General features: G+C 45.5%; 1 protein-coding gene across 1 annotated transcript in view; it reads left to right on the top strand.

The window, feature by feature from the left end:
• Window positions 1–21,150, top strand: part of cbl (Cbl proto-oncogene, E3 ubiquitin protein ligase) — a 294,821-nt gene that overhangs the window by 191,246 nt on the left and 82,425 nt on the right. The window contains exon 6 of the mRNA XM_072486364.1: window positions 11,637–11,774. Within this exon, the coding sequence (XP_072342465.1) occupies window positions 11,637–11,774 (138 nt within the window). The remainder of the gene's footprint in view (window positions 1–11,636; window positions 11,775–21,150) is intronic.

Below are 21,150 nucleotides of genomic sequence, written 5' to 3'. Positions count from 1 at the left end.
CCCATTTAGAATACTGTGAGCAATTTTGGGCCCCACACCTCAGGAAGGACATACTGGCACTGGAGTGGGTCCAGCGGAGATTCACACGGATGATCCCAGGAATGGTAGGCCTAACATACGATGAACGTCTGCGGATCCTGGGATTATATTCATTGGAGTTTAGGAGGTTGAGGGGAGATCTAATAGAAACTTACAAGATAATGAATGGCTTAGATAGGGTGGATGTAGGGAAGTTGTTTCCATTAGCAGGGGAGACTAGGACCCGGGGGCACAGCCTTAGAATAAAAGGGAGTCACTTTAGAACAGAGATGAGGAGAAATTTCTTCAGCCAGAGAGTGGTGGGTCTGTGGAATTCATTGACGGGGGGCGGTGGAGGCCGGGACGTTGAGTGTCTTTAAGACAGAAGTTGATAAATTCTTGATTTCTCGAGGAATTAAGGGCTATGGAGAGAGAGCGGGTAAATGGAGTTGAAATCAGCCATGATTGAATGGCGGAGTGGACTCGATGGGCCGAATGGCCTTACTTCCGCTCCTATGTCTTATGGTCTTATAGGTCTTCACCTAAGGAAGCTATAGATAGGTTGGTCAGATGGATAGAGCAGTGGCAGATGGTATTTAACCCTGATAAGTGCAAGATGATGCACTTTAGAAGAAGAAACAGGACAAGGGAGCGTGTAATGAATGGCAAGACACTAAGAAACTCAGAGGAACTTGGGGTACTTGTTCACAGATCCCTAAAGGCGGCAGAGCAGGTGAATAGGGTAGTTAAGAAGGCAGATGGGACACTAGCCGTTATCATTCATTATTTCATAGAATTTGCAGTGCAGAAGGAGGCCATTCGGCCCATCGAGTCCGCACCGGCTCTTGGGAAGAGCATCCCACCCAAGGTCAACACCTTCACCCTATCCCCATAACCCAGTAACCCCACCCAACACTAAGGGCAATTTTGGACACTAAGGGCAATTTATCATGGCCAATCCACCTAACCTGCACATCTTTGGACTGTGGGAGGAAACCGGAGCACCCGGAGGAAACCCACGCACACACGGGGAGGATGTGCAGACTCCGCACAGACAGTGACCCAAGCCGGAATCGAACCTGGGACCCTGGAGCTGTGAAGCAATTGTGCTATCCACAATGCTACCGTGCTGCCCCATCAGTCGTGGTATAGAATATAAGAGCAAGGAGGTTATGTTGGAGATGTACAAAACGTTAGTTAGGCCACAGCTGGAGTACAGTGTGCAGTTCTAGTCACCCCACTATAGGAAGGAGGTAATTGCACTAGAGGGGTACAGAGGAGATTCATCATGATTGTTGCCTGTGATGGAGCTATAAGTAGAGACTGGCCAAGTTTGGATTGTCTTCTTTAGAGTCAGAAGGCTGAGGGGGGATATGGTTGAGGTGTATAAGATTGAGGAGTCTGGACAGGGTAAATAAGAAGCAGCTGTTCCTTTTGGTTGAGTGTCAATCACTAGGGGCAGAGCTTTAGGGTGAGGGGCAGGAGATTGAGCCGATTTGAGAAAACAAACCCTAACCCTAATCAGTGGTGGGGAGACTGGAATGCACGGCCTGGGAAGGTAGTGGAGGCTGCAAACCTCCACCTTTACAAAGCACTTGGACGAGCATTTGAAACACCACGTTCAAGAATATGAGACAAGTGCTGGTAAATGGGATTAGCGCGAGATTAGGAGTAGTTATTGTTGGTGCAGATTTGATGGCCTTTTCGGCACTGTATGGCTCTGACATTCAGCTGCGGCTGAAAGAAATAATTGAATCTACCTCTACCATGCACTTAAGCAGTGCATTCCAGATCCTTACCACTCCAGAAAAAATGCTTTTCCTCATTTCACCATTGATTCCATCACTTTTATTCGTGTCCTTTGGTTCTTGACCCTTCTGCCAATGAGACCATTTTCTCTATTTACTCTATCCACATACCTTATCACTTTGAACCCTTCCATTAAACCTTCTCTCAGCCGTTTATCTTTAGAGAAAAGCAGTCCCAGCTTCTCCAATCCATCCATGTAACTGAAGCCCCTCAATTATAGAACCATTCTCATAAATCTTTCCTGTGTTCTTTCTAAAGCCTTCGATGTTTTTCAAGAAATTCCGTGTCTAGAATTAGACACCTTACTAGAAGCCAAACTAGAGGTTCCAAAAGATTCATAACTTGCTTGCTTTTGTACCAGTTGCTTCTTTACACAAGTGGTGTATATTTTCAATTTGGAACACTGAGAAAAATATGACCCAGGGAGGAATAGTCCTCACAGGCCAGGATTTCAGAACTTACTGGACAGTTGGTTGAGGTTTCAATAGGGAAACAGTTTGGGAGTAGTGACAACAATTCCGTAAGTCTTGGGGTACTTTTGGAGAGGGATGAGGGTAACCCTCACATTAAGGTGCTAAACTGGGGAACAGCAAATTACGATAACATTAGACAGGAATTGAAGAATTTGGATTGGGTGTGTCTGTTGGATAATAAACATTGGACATGTGGGAGTCTTTCGAGCAACAGTTGATTATGATTCAGGAAAGTCACGTTCCTGAGAGAACGAAGGAAAAGTATTGGAAGTTTGGGGAGCCTCGGATAACGAAGGATATTGTGAACCTCGTCAAAAAGAAAAAGGAGACTTTTCTACGGTCTAGAAGGGTGGGAAACCCTGGAGTATAAAGAAAGTAGGAAGGCACTGAAGCGGGAAATTAGGAGGGCTCGGAGGGGTCATGAAAAGTCCTTGGCAAGTAGAATTAAGGTGAATCCCAAAGCTTTTTATTCATATGTAAAAAGCAAGAGGGTGGCCAGGGAAAGGATTGGACCACTTGAGCTAGAAGAAATGGGCGAGGTACTAAATGAATACTTTGCATCAGTGTTCAATAAAGAAAGGGACTTTGTGAAAGTTGATTCTTGGGGAGGGTATGTGGACAGTCTGGACCATGTTAACATCGGAAAGGAGCAGATATTGGGTCTTTTTAAATATATTAAGGTAGATCAGTCTCCTGGGCCAGATGGGATTTATCCCAGAATACTCAGGGAAACAAGGGAGAAAATTGCTGGGGCCTTGACTGACATCTTTATCTTCATTGGCCGCAGGTGAGATCCCAGAGGACTGGAGAATAGCTAATCTGGTACCGCTGCTTAAGAAAGGCAGCAGGGATAATCCTGGAAACTATAGGCCGGTGAGCCTCACGGTAGTAGGTAAATTATTGGAGAAAATTCTCGGACAGGATTTATACTCCTTTGTAAACAAATGGACTCAGAAGCGATAGACAGCATGGTTTGTGAAGGAGAGGTCATGCCTCACTAACTTGATCGAGTTTTTTGAGGAGGTGACAAAGATGATTGATGAGGGGAGGGCGGTAGATGTTGTTTAGATGGACTTCATTAACGGCTTTGACAAAACAAGAACAAAAGAACTCGGAGCAGGAGTAGGCCATCTGGCCCCTCGACCCTGCTCCGCCATTCAATGAGATCATGGCTGATCTTTTGTGGACTCAGCTCCACTTTCCGGCCCGAAAACCATACCCCTTAATCCCTTTATTCTTCAAAAAACTATCTATCTTTATCTTAAAAACATTTAATGAAATGAAATGAAAATCGCTTATTGTCACGAGTAGGCTTCAATGAAGTTACTGTGAAAAGCCCCTAGTCGCCACATTCCGGCGCCTGTTCGGGGAGGCTGGTACGGGAATTGAACCGTGCTGCTGGCCTGCCTTGGTCTGCTTTAAAAGCCAGCGATTTAGCCCAGTGAGCTAAACCAGGAGCCTCAACTGCTTCACTGGGCAAGGAATTCCATAGATTCACAAACCTTTGGGTGAAGAAGTTCCTCCTAAACTCAGTCCTAAATCTACTTCACCTTATTTTGAGGCTGTGCCCCCTAGTTCTGCTTTCACCCGCCAGTGGAAACAACCTGCCCGCATCTATCCTATCTATTCCCTTCCTTCATAATTTTATATGTTTCTATAAGATCCCCCCTCATCCTTCTGAATTCCAACGAGTACAGTCCCAGTCTACTCAACCTCTCCTCGTAATCCAACCCCTTCAGCTCTGGGATTAACCTAGTGAATCTCCTCTGCACACCCTCCAGCGCCAGTACATCCTTTCTCAGGTAAGGAGACCAAAACTGAACACACTACTCCAGGTGTGGCCAAACTAACACCTTATACAATTGCAGTATAACCTCCCTAGTCTTAAACTCCATTCCTCTAACAATGAAGGACAAAATTCCATTTGCCTTCTTAATCACCTGTTGCACCTGAAAACCAACTTTTTGTGACTCATGCACTAGCACACCCAGGTCTCTGCACAGCAGCATGTTTTAATATTTTATCATTTAAATAATAATCCCTTTTGCTGTTATTTCTACCAAAATGGATAACCTCACATTTGTCAACATTGTATTCCATCTGCCAGACCCTAGGCCATTCACTTAACCTATCCAAATCCCTCTGCAGACTTCCAGTATCCTCTGCACTTTTTGCTTTAACACTCATCTTAGTGCCATCTGCAAACTTGGACACATTGCCCTTGGTCCCCAACTCTAAATCATCTATGTAAATTGTGAACAATTGTGGGCCCAACACTGATCCCTGAGGGACACCACTAGCTACTGATTGCCAACCAGAGAAACACCCATTAATCCCCACTCTTTGCTTTCTATTAATTATGATGTGGAGATGCCGGCGTTGGACTGGGGTGAGCACAGTACGAAGTCTTACAACACCAGGTTAAAGTCCAACAGGTTTGTTTTGATGTCACTAGCTTTCAGAGCGCTGCTCCTTCCTCAGGTGAATGAAGAGGTCTGTTCCAGAAACACATATATAGACAAATTCAAAGATGCCAAACAATGCTAGAATGCGAGCATTAGCAGGTGATTAAATCTTTACAGATCCAGAGATGGGGTAACCCCAGGTTAAAGAGGTGTGAATTGTCTCAAGCCAGGACAGTTGGTAGGATTTTGCAGGCCAGATGGTGGGGGATGAATGTAATGTGACATGAATCCCAGGTCCCGGTTGAGGCCGCATTCGTGTGCGGAACTTGGCTATAAGTTTCTGCTCGGCGATTCTGCGTTGTCGCGGGTCCTGAAGGCCGCCTTGGAGAACGCTTACCCGGAGTTCAGAGGCTGAATGCCCTTGACTGCTGAAGTGTTCCCCGACTGGAAGGGAACATTCCTGCCTGGTGATTGTTGCGCGATGTCCGTTCATTCGTTGTCGCAGCGTCTGCATGGTCTCGCCAATGTACCACGCTTCGGGACATCCTTTCCTGCAGCGTATGAGGTAGACAACGTTGGCCGAGTCGCACGAGTATGTACCGCGTACCTGGTGGGTGGTGTTCTCACGTGTAATAGTGGTATCCATGTCGATGATCTGGCACGTCTTGCAGAGATTGCCATGACAGGGTTGTGTGGTGTCGTGGTCACTGTTCTGAAGACTGGGTAGTTTGCTGCAAACAATGGTTCGTTTGGGGTTGCGCAGTTGTTTGAAGGCAAGTAGTGGGGGTGTGGGGATGACCTTGGCAAGATGTTCATCGTCATCAATGACGTGTTGAAGGCTGTGAAGAAGATGACGTAGTTTCTCCGCTCCGGGGAAGTACTGGACGACGAAGGGTATTCTGTCGGTTGTGTCCCATGTTTGTCTTCTGAGGAGGTCGGTCCGGTTTTTCGCTGTGGCGCGTTGGAACTGTCGATCGATGAGTCGAGTGCCATATCCCGTTCGTACGAGGGCATCTTTCAACGTCTGTAGATGTCTGTTACGCTCCTCCTCGTCTGAGCAGATCCTGTGTATACGGAGCGCTTGTCCATAGGGGATGGCTTCTTTAATGTGTTTAGGGTGGAAGCTGGAGAAGTGGAGCATCATGAGGTTATCCGTGGGTTTGCGGTAAAGCGAAGTGCTGAGGTGACCGTCCTTGATGGAGACGAGTGTGTCCAAGAATGCAACTGATTTTGCAGAGTAGTCCATGGTGAGTCTGATGGTTGGATGGAACTTATTAATGTCATTGTGTCGTCGTTTCAGTGATTCTTCGCCGTGGGTCCAAAGGAAAAAAATGTCATCGATGTATCTGGTGTATAACATCGGTTGAAGGTCCTGTGTGGTGAGTAGGTCCTGTTCAAACTTGTGCATGAAGATGTTGGCGTATTGGGGTGCGAATTTGGTCCCCATGGCTGTTCCGTGCATCTGGATGAAGAACTTGTTGTCGAAGGTGAAGGCGTTGTGATCCAGAATGAAGCGGATGAGTTGCAGAATTGCGTCTGGAGATTGGCAGTTGTCGGTGTTGAGTACTGAGGCTGTTGCAGCAATGCCGTCGTCATGGGGGATGCTGGTGTAGAGTGCCGAGACATCCATTGTGACGAGGAATGTTCCTGGTTCAACTGGTCCATGGGTGCTGAGTTTCTGTATGAAGTCCGTCGTGTCGCGACAGAAGCTGGGTGTACCTTGTACGATTGGTTTCAAGATGCCCTCGATCTGCGGGTAACTGTCTGTAGTGTTCTTGGTTGTTCAGTTGCCGGTATACTTCTTTGCAGTAGTCCGTTCTGTTCAGTACGACAGTACTGTCGTACTGAACAGAACGGACTACTGCAAAGAAGTATACCGACAACTGAACAACCAAGATTACCCGCAGATCCGACCAAGGAACACATCCGCCAACTTAACAGACTGATCAAGACCTTGGATCCAGATCTTCAGAGCACCCTACGTGCTCTCATCCCACGTACTCCCCGCATTGGAGATCTCTACTGCCTCCCAAAAATACATAAGGCCAACACACCAGGCCGCCCTATCGTTTCAGGCAATGGGACCCTGTGTGAGAACCTCTCTGGCTACATCGAGGGCATCTTGAAACCCATCGTACAAGGTACACCCAGCTTCTGTCGCGACACGACGGACTTCCTACAGAAACTCATCACCCATGGACCAGTTGAACCAGGAACATTCCTCATCGCAATGGACGTCTCGGCACTCTACACCAGCATCCCCCATGACGACGGCATTGCTGCAACAGCCTCAGTACTCAACACCGACAACTGCCAATCTCCAGACGCAATTCTGCAACTCATCCGCTTCATTCTGGATCACAACGCCTTCACCTTCGACAACAAGTTCTTCATCCAGACGCACGGAACAGCCATGGGGACCAAATTCGCACCCCAATACGCCAACATCTTCATGCACAAGTTTGAACAGGACCTACTCACCACACAGGACCTTCAACCGATGTTATACACCAGATACATCGATGACATTTTTTTCCTTTGGACCCACGGCGAAGAATCCCTGAAACGACTACACGATGACATTAATAAGTTCCATCCAAACATCAGACTCACCATGGACTACTCTCCAAAATCAGTTGCATTCTTGGACACACTCGTCTCCATCAAGGATGGTCACCTCAGCACTTCGCTTTACCGCAAACCCACGGATAACCTCATGATGCTCCACTTCTCCAGCTTCCACCCTAAACACATTAAAGAAGCCATCCCCTATGGACAAGCGCTCCGTATACACAGGATCTGCTCAGACGAGGAGGAGCGTAACAGACATCTACAGACGTTGAAAGATGCCCTCGTACGAACGGGATATGGCACTCGACTCATCGATCGACAGTTCCAACGCGCCACAGCGAAAAACCGGACCGACCTCCTCAGAAGACAAACATGGGACACAACCGACAGAATACCCTTCGTCGTCCAGTACTTCCCCGGAGCGGAGAAACTACGTCATCTTCTTCACAGCCTTCAACACGTCATTGATGACAATGAACATCTTGCCAAGGTCATCCCCACACCCCCACTACTTGCCTTCAAACAACCGCGCAACCTCAAACGAACCATTGTTTGCAGCAAACTACCCAGTCTTCAGAACAGTGACCACGACACCACACAACCCTGTCATGGCAATCTCTGCAAGACGTGCCAGATCATCGACATGGATACCACTATTACACGTGAGAACACCACCCACCAGGTACGCGGTACATACTCGTGCGACTCGGCCAACGTTGTCTACCTCATACGCTGCAGGAAAGGATGTCCCGAAGCGTGGTACATTGGCGAGACCATGCAGACGCTGCGACAACGAATGAACAGACATCGCGCAACAATCACCAGGCAGGAATGTTCCCTTCCAGTCGGGGAACACTTCAGCAGTCAAGGGCATTCAGCCTCTGATCTCCGGGTAAGCGTTCTCCAAGGCGGCCTTCAGGACCCGCGACAACGCAGAATCGCCGAGCAGAAACTTATAGCCAAGTTCCGCACACATGAGTGCGGCCTCAACCGGGACCTGGGATTCATGTCACATTACATTCATCCCCCACCATCTGGCCTGCAAAATCCTACCAACTGTCCTGGCTTGAGACAATTCACACCTCTTTAACCTGGGGTTACCCCATCTCTGGATCTGTAAAGATTTAATCACCTGCTAATGCTCGCATTCCTAGCATTGTTTGGCATCTTTGAATTTGTCTATATGTGTTTCTGGAACAGACCGCTTCATTCACCTGAGGAAGGAGCAGCGCTCCGAAAGCTAGTGACATCGAAACAAACCTGTTGGACTTTAACCTGGTGTTGTAAGACTTCGTACTGTTCTATTAATTAAACAGTCCTCTATCCATGCTACTACTTTACCCTTAATGCCATGCATTTTTATCTTATGCAGCAACCTTTTGTGTGGCACCTTGTCAAAGGCTTTCTGGAAATCCAGATATACCACATCCAAAGGCTCCCCGTTATCTACCGCACTGGTAACGTCCTCAAAAACTTCCACTAAATTAGTTAGGCATGACCTGCCCTTTATGAACCCATGCTGCGTCTGCCCAATGGGACAATTTTCATCCAGATGCCTCGCTATTTATTCCTTGATGATAGATTCCAGCATCTTCCTTACTACCGAAGTTAAGCTCACTGGCCTATAATTATCCGCTTTCTGCTTACCTCCTTGTGGTGTCACGTTTGCTAATTTCCAATCCGCCGGGGCCACTCCTCATGGTGACGAGGTACCTCATGGCAGACTGGTACAAAAGGTGAAGTCACACGGGATCAGAGGTGAGGTGGTAAGATGGATACAGAACTGTCTCGGTCACAGAAGGCAAAGGGTAGCAGTAGAAGGGTGTTTTTCTGAATGGAAGTTTGTGACTAGTGGAATTCCACAGGGATGTGTGCTTGGGCCTCTATTGTTCATGGTTTACATCAACGATTTGGAGGGAAATGTAGCCAGTCTGATTAGTAAGTTTGCGGATGACACCAAGGTTGGTGGAATGGCAGATAATGTTGAGGATTGTCAGAGGATACAGCAGGACACAGATAGGTTGGAGACCTGGGCAGAAAAATGGCAAAAGGAGTATAATCCGGACAAAAATGAAGTAATGCATTTTGGTAGGTTTAACATAGAGGTGAAATATACCGTAAATGGTAAAACTCTTAGGAATATAGAAAGTCTGAGAGATCTGAGCTTACAGGTCCACAGAACTTTGAATGTGGCAACACAAGTGGACATGGTAGTCTAAGAAAGCATATGGAATGCTTGTCTTCATTGGACAGGGCATAGAATATAAAAACTGGCAAGTCATGCTACAGTTGGTAAGGCCGCACTTGGAATATTGCGCACAATTCTGGTTGCCACGCTACCAGAAGGATGTGGAGGCTTTAGAGAGGGTGCAGAGGAGGTTTACCAGGATGTTGCCTGGTCTGGAGGGTGTTAGCTATGTGGAGAGGCTGAAGAAACTCGGACTGTTTTCATTAGAAAGATGGGGGTTGAGGGGCGACCTGATAGAGGTCTACAAGATTGAGGGGCATGGTTAGAGTGGATTCCTAGGGGGGGGGTGGGGGGGGGCAGTCACCAGGGGGCATAGGTTTAAGATCCTGGGGCAAAGTTTAGGGGAGATGTGCAAGGCAGTTTTTTTATGCAGAGGGTGGTGAGTGCCTGGAATGCGTTGCTGGAGGAGTTGTGGGAGCAGATACATTTTATATTAAAAAAAAAAAAAAAAATGTTTTTATTCTCCTTTTTCACATTTTCTCCCAAATTTATACGCACCAATAATAAACAATAAGCAGTAACAAATATAATGCCAATCTCCATATCCACAACAACAATCCCATCCTCCCACCAAACAACTGCCCGCATGTTAACATAAACAAGTAACAAAAAGGAATCACCTATAGTCTCCATTAACACATACAGTCCCCCTTCCCCCAGGAAGCAGATACATTAACGACATTCAAAAGGCATCTTGATAGACAAATGGATAGGATGGGTATAGATGGGCGCAAGGAAGTGTTGAGGGTTTTGGCAAAGGTTGGTTTCCTGACTGGTACAGGCTTGGAGGGCCGAAGGGCCTGTTCCTGTGCTGTATTGTTCTTTGCTCTTGTTAAAAATTGTTCTGAGTTTTTGTGTGTTTCTCACTCTAGGTCCAACGAGTGCACTGCAGTGGCCTGTACTGATCTATAAATACTCTGGATGAATCTAATCCTATCATTATTTGAAAGCACTTTGTTTCTCTCAATGTTTTGTTGTTGTTTTTTAAAATAAATTTAGAGTACCCAATTATTATTTCTTCCAATTAAGGGGCAATTTAGCGTCGCCAATCCACCTAACCTGCACATCTTTGGGTTATAGGGGTGAAACCCACGCAGACACGGGGAGAATGTGCAAACTCCACTCGGACAGTGACCCAGGGCCAGGATTCGAGCCCGGGTCCTCAATGCTGTGGGCAGCAGTGCTTGCCACGTGCCGTCTCGCTTCTCTAAAAATGATCAAAAGACTTTTGTGACATGATAGATCACAAGATGTGCTGCCATGACTTCTGCCACAGGGAGCAGGCCTGTCCAAACTTTACACTGTTTAAAAAGCTGATGTATGAAAAGAAGCAACTTGCTGAGCAAAAAAAAAAGGGTAAATTGGCAAATATAAAAATGAGTAATGAATAAAGACGGCCATTAGAGTGAGAACAGGTGAGAATATGCATATCCAACTCACCCCAGTCTCAGGGTGCTCACTCACTCGTATTCACAAGGTGAGTGGGTGAGAGTGCCTATTAGTCTGTTGTGCCGGGGGATGGGGGGAGGAGTGAGTGTTGAATGGAGGCTCCGGACTCTGTCTCTATCTCCACATCCTCACAGCTGCTGGCATTCCCTGCTTCTCCAATCAAAGTCTGGTCCTTTCCCATGTTTGCTACAGCAAATGTAGGAGAGAAAGCAGACTATTGGAGGAGAATTCTCTTGCAGAAATCTTCAAACTCACTGACCATTCTTATGGTACTTCCAACATTGCTCTGCTGAAATGTGGCCTGTGGGTTGGACAAGCCTGACCTAGCTGGACAGGAAGAGCAGCAACACCCATCAACTGCAAGTTTCCCTCCAAGGCACACCATCCTAACTTGGAACTGCCGCTGGATCAAAAACTTTGAATTTCCTTCCTCAGCAGTACTGTGGTGGACCTTCATCACACGGACTGTAAAAGTTCAAGATGATAGCTCACAAACACCTTCTGGAGGGCAGTTAGAATGGGCAACAAATGTTGGCCATGCCATTGATCATATCTTGTGAATTAATTTTAAAAATTGAACTTCCAAATCTGACCTTCCCACTTGTTTCGGTATTTGTGCTCGGATTTGTATTATTTAACTTCCCGTCTGTGTTTTTCTTTCAGCTACATATTCCGGCTGAGCTGCACCAGACTTGGCCAGTGGGCAATCGGCTATGTCACTGCAGATGGCAACATTCTCCAAACAATCCCTCATAACAAGCCCCTCTTCCAGGCTCTCATCGATGGATTCCGTGAAGGATTGTAGGTTCACAAACTTATTTTAGTGCTGTTAAATTACAAAAAATAATTCTCTAATCTAAGCAAGATATTAACTTCAATTTAGATTGTGTTTAACGATAAGCTTTAAAATGTTGAATCACTTCAAATATCTCAATTTACGTATAAACTATGACTTCTGTGTTGAATTAATCCTTATTTTTATAATGTTGAAAAGAGTAGTAGAATATAGCTTATTTTAACTGTACAGGTGTCAATAAATGATGCAATTTGAATATTGCAACTAATTACTGATAAAAGTTTGGAAGCTGATGCATTTACCATTTTTGTGCTTTTTGGACAATGTTTTTCAAAAACTCATTGAAGTTGAAAGATCAGACCATTGGAAACACCAATGATGAACGCTGATGTATTTTATATTTTACTTTCCCACCTGCAAGAGTGGAAATGCTGTATTAGTTTGTGGCCACAATGAAGTCTGTAATGTTGAGCTAGTATTCAAAGGACATGCTTAAGCAAATATGATGAGTGAAAAATTGTTGGCATCAATTGTTAGCATATGCCATCTAGACTCCTGAAGTGAAAAGGAGAAACATGCCATATTATCGTTATTTTATTTGAATATTCCGTACAGCCCAACACTTACTGAATTTTCCCCTGTTCCATATGATTGAATTGTCAATATCTTCAAGCTGGGATGTTCTGCGGTTTCTTCAGTACTCTATAGTAGTGTTTTTAAAACATTGCTATGTGGGGAATCCCCTATTAATGCTGATATCATTTGGGGTCCCATCCTCCCATTTTCTCCCTTTGAAAGGTAGTGAGCTACTCTATGAAAAACCATGCTTTTGTTACAAGAAATGTTTCAGTATATAATAACAAGAGGTAATCCACCAATAAGTTAACAAACACAAAAATGCATAAGACTTCTTGATATCCTTCTTTGTGGAGAATGGTTTACCTGACCCCCAAATGGACAGAAATCCAAACTTGGAGACACTGGGCATCCTAAAATTGACTTCATTGGGATCATGGATCCCACTTTGAAAGATATTATAAACTGTTTTCCAATCTGAAATCTCAGTAAATAATGTGGACTTTGAAAAAACAAGTCCAAAATATAGCAATCTGTTGTTGCAATTAAACCTTAAACACAGAAGGCTTTCATAATTCAGTGTTGTTGCTGGATTGGAGTGTTTTCCTCCTGTTATTCCACTTAATCCTCTATGGTTTAAACTCCCTGTCACGCTGCTCCCATTATTTGAACTCATGACCATTTTTGTCAGGAATGAATTTAAGGCTAATTTGGAGGATTGAAAGATCGTGATTATGTCTGAGAGGCTACCATTCACATGCAAGTCTGTCAATGAATGTTAGTAAGCTTTTGAACAGGAGGCTGGGGCAAGTCTGATCCTGTTCCTGTGTATATGTGAGAAAACCTAAATTAATAAAAGGGTATTTGACCCATCAGACATCACCCAAATTGATGTCTGTTTTATTCTATCACTCACTTTCCGTCCACACCATCTGTTGAGCCCTGATTATAAGGAAAATTAATTTCCTCCTATCAAGTCCTGAGGGGCTATTTGCTAATAGTGTTCCATGAACCATCTCTCGCTCTCACTTCTCAATAATTGTTCATCTAGTTTGTTTTTTAATAATGCAATTGACCCAACAATAATTCCATTCCCTGTATCGCATTTCAACCCTGTGGAGAGGGGTAGTATTTTTTCTAACTTTTAATTTAACTAAATCCTTGTGAAATTTGTAATTGTTACTATCACCTTAGCTAGACACCTTCCTGTTTAACCTGCACAAAACCTACAGGATTGGAGCAATCCGTCTCCCCTTGAGTCCCGCCGAATACAAACTCTCCCACTAAGGTGTTGGGGAGCCCAAAGACTTTCATGATTGAGATCTGTACAAAGTCGGCCAGGTATGGAATCGACAGAGCAGATCCGGCTGGGATCTGATGTATATGTAAATAGAATTGCTTTGCAATAAACCAAATCTGTTCGGACTCGTTTGTGGCCTACTAAACTGGCGATGAGGATAAAACTGGATTACTGTTGTTGCTGCTGGACTAAGGTTGGAGAAATTTTTTTTATTGCAAAAATGCCTTTGTTCGGATGATTGGATGTGTTTGATGCAAGCTTAGAGGATTGGACATAGTAAGCATAACGTATGCGTTACTTTTTCCGGGCGAACACTATCACATTGTTGACCGACAGTCGGTGATATTGCTGACTGCCTGTGAAGTTCATACTCGTGGAGTGACTAAAAAGCCTTGCACATCCTACACCTCCGGACACTAAAACTTTCAAATAATTGGTGACTCTGGTGGGACTACACTTGAACCCAAAATCATCCATTATAGTGCAGAGGTGCCATTTGACATGGCAGAGAGGACCACAGGAAAGTCTGTAACAGTGTTTCTGACGAGGCTATGAAAACTAGCCGAATATTGTGAATACGGAACTTCCCTTTCCAAAATGCTAAGCGACGGTTCAGTCTGCTACTCCAAGGAAGATGCAAGCCGAACCGTCCCACGACCTTCAGGCCATGCAAATTTTGCTTTTCTGTGAAAGCCCAGGAGTGCAAGAGATCCAGGCGATGGAGATAAATACCCTAGGATACACTCCCACCTGATCATTTCCCCCCCCCCCCCCCCCCCCCCCCCCCAACCACCCACCCACCCACTTCGAGGCAGGCGCAACCCAAGGGCTCACACTTTCTACCTGAACCAGCCAGAGATGAGACTATGCAGCTGAATTGCATTGCGGCAATCTAAGTGGCCTCCATCAAGATAACTGTGCAAGTTAACGGGTATCTATTAACCATGGAACTAGATATGGGACCTTCAATTTCAGTTATTGGATAGCAGACCTTCGACAGGATAAAGGGTACAGCAGTTAGACCTGCGGGGCACCGAGACAAGATTAGCGACGTACAGTGGTGAACCGTTACTGCCGAACAGTGACACCAGTAGTTTACGGACAATAGTCAGTGCGACTTCCGTTGATCATAGTTAAGGGGCACGGTCCCAGTCTGCTAGGGTGATGGGCAAAACTGCTTACAACTGGACTGGCAGCAAATTTTCCAATTGGGATCTGGTGGCTTATGCGAAGTGCGGGAAATACCTTGAGGTTTCCTAACCAGGACTGGGGAAAATAAAAGGGGTCATGGCAAAATTTCAGGTAGACTTGGATGCACAACTAAGGTACTTCAGGGCTCACCGGTCCCTTGCGCTATGTTAGTAAAATTTGAGGCTGAACTCAGCTGGTTCGAAGGCCTTAGGATTATTAGAACGGTTTGTTTTGCTCATTGGGCGGAGCCGGTGCTCAAGCCCGATAAGACGGTCAGACTGTGTGGGGACTATAACTTGACGGTCAACAGGGCCTCCTGGCTGGATCGTTACCCATCGACGACCTGTACTGGCCACTGAACACTCATTTACAAAGCTCGATGTGAACCATGCAAACTTGCAATTAGAGTTGGACCCTGCCTCAACAGATACATCAATATAAACACCCATAGAGGTCCATAAGTACACCAGATTACCCTATGGAGTGTTGTCAGCTTGTGCCATATTCCAAAGGGCAATGTAAAACACCCTGCGAGGCAGATGAATGGCAGTGTACCTGGACGACGTGTTAGTGACAGGGCAACTGAGCAGGAACATTTTAAGTAATTTGGATGAGGTTCTCCTGAACATAAGTAGGAAAAGGGATAGGGATGTAAGGCAGGAATTCGGGGAGCTAGGGTGGAAATTTAGATCTAGGACAAACAGAGTTATTATCCCTGGGTTGTTACCCGTGCCACGTGATAGTGAGATGAGGAATAGGGAAAGAGAGGAGTTGAACGCGTGGCTACAGGGATGGTGCAGGAGGGAGGGTTTCAGATTTCTGGATAATTGGGGCTCATTCTGGGTTCGGTGGGACCTCTACAAACGGGATGGTCTACACCTGGACCAGAGGGGTACCAATATCCTGGGGGGGAAATTTGCTAATGCTCTTCGGGAGGGTTTAAACTTGTTCAGCAGGGGCTTGGGAACCTGAATTGTAGCTCCAGTATACAGGAGGTTGAGAGCAGTGAGGTCATGAATAAGGTTTTAAAGTTGCAGGAGTGTACCGGCAGGCAGGAAGGTGGTTTAAAGTATGTCTTCTTCAATGCCAGGAGCATCCGGAATAAGGTGGGTGAACTTGCGGCATGGGTTGGTACCTGGGACTTCGATGTTGTGGCCATTTCGGAGACGTGGATAGAGCAGGGACAGGAATGGTTGTTGCAGGTGCCGGGGTTTAGATATTTCAGTAAGCTCAGGGAAGGTGGTAAAAGAGGGGGAGGGGTGGCATTGTTAGTCAAGGACTGTATTACGGTGGCAGAAAGGACGTTTGATGAGGACCCGACGATTGAGGTAATATGGGCTGAGGTTAGAAACAGGAAAGGAGAGGTCACCCTGTTAGGGGTTTTCTATAGGCCTCCAAAAAGTTCCAGAGATGTAGAGGAAAGGATTGCAAAGATGATTCTGGATAGGAGCGAAAGCAACAGGGTAGTTGTTATGGGGGACTTTAACTTTCCAAATATTGACTGGAAACGCTATAGTTCAAGTACTTTAGATGGGTCTGTTTTTGTCCAATGTGTGCAGGAGGGTTTCCTGACACGGTATGTAGATAGGCCAACGAGAGGCAAGGCCGTATTGGATTTGGTACTGGGTAATGAACCAGGACAGGTGTTAGATTTGGAGGTAGGTGAGCACTTTGGTGATAGTAACCACAATTCGATTACGTTTACTTTAGTGATGGAAAGGGATAGGTATATACCGCAGGGCAAGAGTTATATCTGGGGGAAAGGCAATTATGATGCGATGAGGCAAGACTTAGGATGCATCAGATGGAGAGGAAAACTGCAGGGGATAGGCACAATGGAAATGTGGAGCTTGTTCAAGGAACAGCTACTGAGTGTCCTTGATAAGTATGTACCTGTCAGGCAGGGAGGAAGTGGTTGAGCAAGGGCACCGTGGTTTACTAAGGCAGTCGAAACACTTGTCAAGAGGAAGAAGGAGGCTTATGTAAAGATGAGACATGAAGGTTCAGTAACGGCGCTTGAGAGTTACAAGTTAGCTAGGAAGGACCTAAAGAGAGAGCTAAGAAGAGCCAGGAAGGGACATGAGAAGTCTTTGGCAGGTAGGATCAAGGATCACCCTAAAGCTTTCTACAGATATGTCAGGAATAAAAGAATGACTAGGGTAAGAGTAGGGCCAGTCAAGGACAGTAGTGGGAAGTTGTGCTTGGAGTCTGAGGAGATAGGAGAGGTGCTAAATGAATATTTTATTTGTCCGTATTCACACAGGAAAAAGACAATGATGTCGAGGAGAATACTGAGATTCAGGCTACTAGACTAGAAGGGCTTGAGGTTCATAAGGAGGAGGTGTTAGCAATTCTGGAAAGTGTGAAAATAGATAAGTCCCCTGGGCCGGATGGGATTTATCCTAGGATTCTCTGGGAAGCTAGGGAGGAAATTGCTGAGCCTTTGGCTTTGATCTTTAAGTCATCTTTGTCTACCGGAATAGAGCCAGAAGACTGGAGGATAGCAAATGTCCCCTTGTTCAAGAAGGCGAGTAGAGACAACCCCATAACTATAGCCTTACCTCTGTTGTGGGCAAAATCTTGGAAAGGTTTATAAGAGATAGGATGTATAATCATCTGGAAAGGAATAATTTGATTAGAGATAGTCAACACGGGTTTGTGAAGGGCAGGTCGTGCCTCACAAACCTTATTGAGTTCTTTGAGAAGGTGACCAAACAGGTGGATGAGGGTAAAGCTGTTGATGTGGTGTATATGGATTTCAGTAAAGCGTTTGATAAGGTTCCCCACGGTAGGCTACTGCAGAAAATATGGAGGCATGGGATTCAGGGTGATTTAGCAGTTTGGATCAGAAATTGGCTAGCTGGAAGAAGACAAAGGGTGGTGGTTGATGGGAAATGTTCAGACTGGAGTCCAGTTACTAGTGGTGTACCACAAGGATCTGTTTTGGGGCCACTGCTGTTTGTCATTTTTATAAATGACCTGGAGGAGGGCGTAGAAGGATGGGTGAGTAAATTTGCAGATGACCCTAAAGTCGGTGGAGTTGTGGACAGTGCGGAAGGATGTTACAAGTTACAGAGGGACATAGATAAACTGCAGCGCTGGGCTGAGAGGTGGCAAATGGAGTTTAATGCAGAAAAGTGTGAGGTGATTTATTTTGGAAGGAATAACAGGAAGACCGAGTACTGGGCTAATGGTAAGATTCTTGGCAGTGAGGATGAGCAGAGAGATCTTGGTGTCCATGTACATAGATCCCAGAAAGTTGCCACCCAGGTTGATAGGGTTGTTAAGAAGGCGTACGGTGTGTTAGCTTTTATCGGTAGAGGGATTGAGTTTCGGAGCCATGAGGTCATGTTGCAGCTGTACAAAACTCTGGTGCGGCTGCATTTGGAGTATTGCATGCAATTCTGGTCGCCGCATTATAGGAAGGATGTGGAAGCATTGGAAAGGGTGCAGAGGAGATTTACCAGAATGTTGCCTGGTATGGAGGGAAGATCTTCTGAGGAAAGGCTGAGGGACTTGAGGCTGTTTTCGTTAGAGAGAAGAAGGTTAAGAGGTGACTAAATTGAGGCATACAAGATGATCAGAGGATTGGATAGGGTGGACAGTGAGAGCCTTTTTCCTCGGATGGTGATGTCTAGCACGAGGGGACATAGCTTTAAATTGAGGGAAGATAGATATAAGACAGATGTCAGAGGTAGGTTCTTTACTCAGAGAGTAGTAAGGGTGTGGAATGCCCTGCCTGCAACAGTAGTGGACTCGCCAACACCAAGGGCATTCAAATGGTCATTGGATCGACATATGGACGATAAGGGAATAGTGTAGATGGGCTTTAGAGTGGTTTCACAGGTCGGCGCAACATCGAGGGCCGAAGGGCCTGTACTGCACTGTTATGTTCTATGTTCTAATATTGACAACCACCTCGAAGGCGACCGTTGAGAAATTGCATCTGTCTTTCAGTATGCACCGTATCCATAATTGTTGGTTACCGACAATGGAACGCCTTTCACAAGTGAGGAATTCTCATGATTCCTGAAGACAAATGGGAAATAGCACATCTGTAGGACCCCATATTACCCGGCGTACAACCGGCTGACCATGCAGATGTTCTAGCGAGGGATGAAAAAGTAGTCTTCGGGTCAGTGTACACTAGCCAGATTCTTGTCCTGCTATCGAACCACTCCACATGTGCGACTGGGGTAGCACCGGCTGAATTAGTAATGAACTGGAGTCTTCAAACTGGTTTTTGTCAGGAGCAGAGATATCTTGCTGCAATTATAAGGGCCTTGGTGAGGCCACACCTGGAATATTGTGTGCAATTTTGGTCTGGTCTACATGTGTCTCCAGACACACAGTAATGTGGTTGACTCTTAACTATCATCTGAAATGGCTGAACAAGTCACTCATTCGAGAGCAATTAGCAATGGGCAGAAATGTGATCTTGCCAATGACACCTGCATTCCATGAAAGGATAAAATTAATGAACTATTTTTCTGAAGCCTGAAACCATCCGCATCACTCTTTCCTGAACCCCCTTTAATGCACCAGCACTATAATTTGAAATAGGGTGATCACAGTCTTAAATAAGTCTCACCTTTGCTTTGTTTAATGTGAGTAAAACATGATCTGATCTGTAGTTATGCCCTGCATAATAGTTTTAGGTGGTTAAAGTAAGCATTTAAGAAGTGAAAGAAATTTCAACACCAATTCTGCTCATGCTATCTTCCAGTTTGGCATGTCCATAAGACCATAAAACATAGGAGCGGAAGTAAGGCCATTCGGCCCATCGAGTCCACTCCACCATTCAATCATGGCTGATTTCAACTCCATTTACCTGCTCTCTCTCCATAGCCCTTAATTCCTCGAGAAATCAAGAATTTATCAACTTCTGTCTTAAAGACACTCAACGTCCCGGTCTCCACCGCCCTCTGTGGCAATGAATTCCACAGACCCACCATTCTCTGGCTGAAGAAATTTCTCCTCATCTCTGTTCTAAAGTGACTCCCTTTTATTCTAAGGCTGTGCCCCCGGGTCCTAATCTCCCCTGCTAATGGAAACAACTTCCCTACGTCCACCCTATCTAAGCCATTCATTATCTTGTAAGTTTCTATTAGATCTCCCCTCAACCTCCTAAACTCCAATGAATATAATCCCAGGATACTCAGACGTTCATCGTATGCTAGGCCTACCATTCCTGGGATCATCTGTGTGAATCTCCGCTGGACCCGCTCCAGTGCCAGTATGTCTTTCCTGAGGTGTGGGGCCCAAAATTGCTCACAGTATTCTAAATGGGGCCTGACTAATGCTTTATAAAGCTTCAGAAGTACATCCTTGCTTTTATATTCCAAGCCTCTTGAGATAAATGACAACATTGCATTTGCTTTCTTAATTATGGACTCAACCTGCAAGTTTACCTTTAGAGAATCCTGGACTAGGACTCCCAAGTCCCTTTGCACTTCAGCATTATGAATTTTTTCACCGTTTAGAAAATAGTCCATGCCTCTATTCTTTTTTCCAAAGTGCAAGACCTCGCACTTGCCCACGTTGAATTTCATCAGCCATTTCTTGGACCACTCTCCTAAACTGTCTAAATCTTTCTGCAGCCTCCCCACCTCCTCCATACTACCTGCCCCTCCACCTATCTTTGTATCATCGGCAAACTTAGCCAGAATGCCCCCAGTCCCGTCATCTAGATCGTTAATATAGAAAGAGAACAGCTGTGGCCCCAACACTGAACCCTGCGGGACACCACTCGTCACTGGTTGCCATTCTGAAAAAGAACCTTTTATCCCAACTCTCTGCCTGACAGCCAATCGTCAATCCGTGTTAGTACCTTGCCTCGAATACCATGGGCCCTTATTTTACTCAGCAGTCTCCCATGAGGCACCTTATCAAAGGCCTTTTGGAAGTCAAGATAGATAACATCCATTCGCTCTCCTTGGTCTAATCTATTTGTTATCTCTTCAAAGAACTCTATAACAGGTTTGTCAGGCACGACCTCCCCTTACTAAATCCATGCTGACTTGTCCTAATCCGACCCTGCACTTCCAAGAATTTAGAAATCTCAATGGATTCTAGAATCCTGCCAACAACCGAGGTTAGACTAATTGGCCTATAATTTTCCATCTTTTTCCTTGTTCCCTTCTTGAACAGGGGGGTTACAACAGCGATTTTCCAATCCTCTGGGACTTTCCCTGACTCCAGTGACTTTTGAAAGATCATAACTAACACCTCCACTATTTCTTCAGCTATCTCCTTTAGAACTCTAGGATGTAGCCCATCTGGGCCCGGAGATTTATTAATTTTTAGACCTCTTA

The sequence above is a fragment of the Scyliorhinus torazame genome, chromosome 21 (genome assembly GCF_047496885.1).
Source record: "Scyliorhinus torazame isolate Kashiwa2021f chromosome 21, sScyTor2.1, whole genome shotgun sequence".
Lineage (NCBI taxonomy): Eukaryota > Metazoa > Chordata > Chondrichthyes > Carcharhiniformes > Scyliorhinidae > Scyliorhinus > Scyliorhinus torazame.
This window is presented reverse-complemented; position numbering and strand designations above follow the sequence as displayed.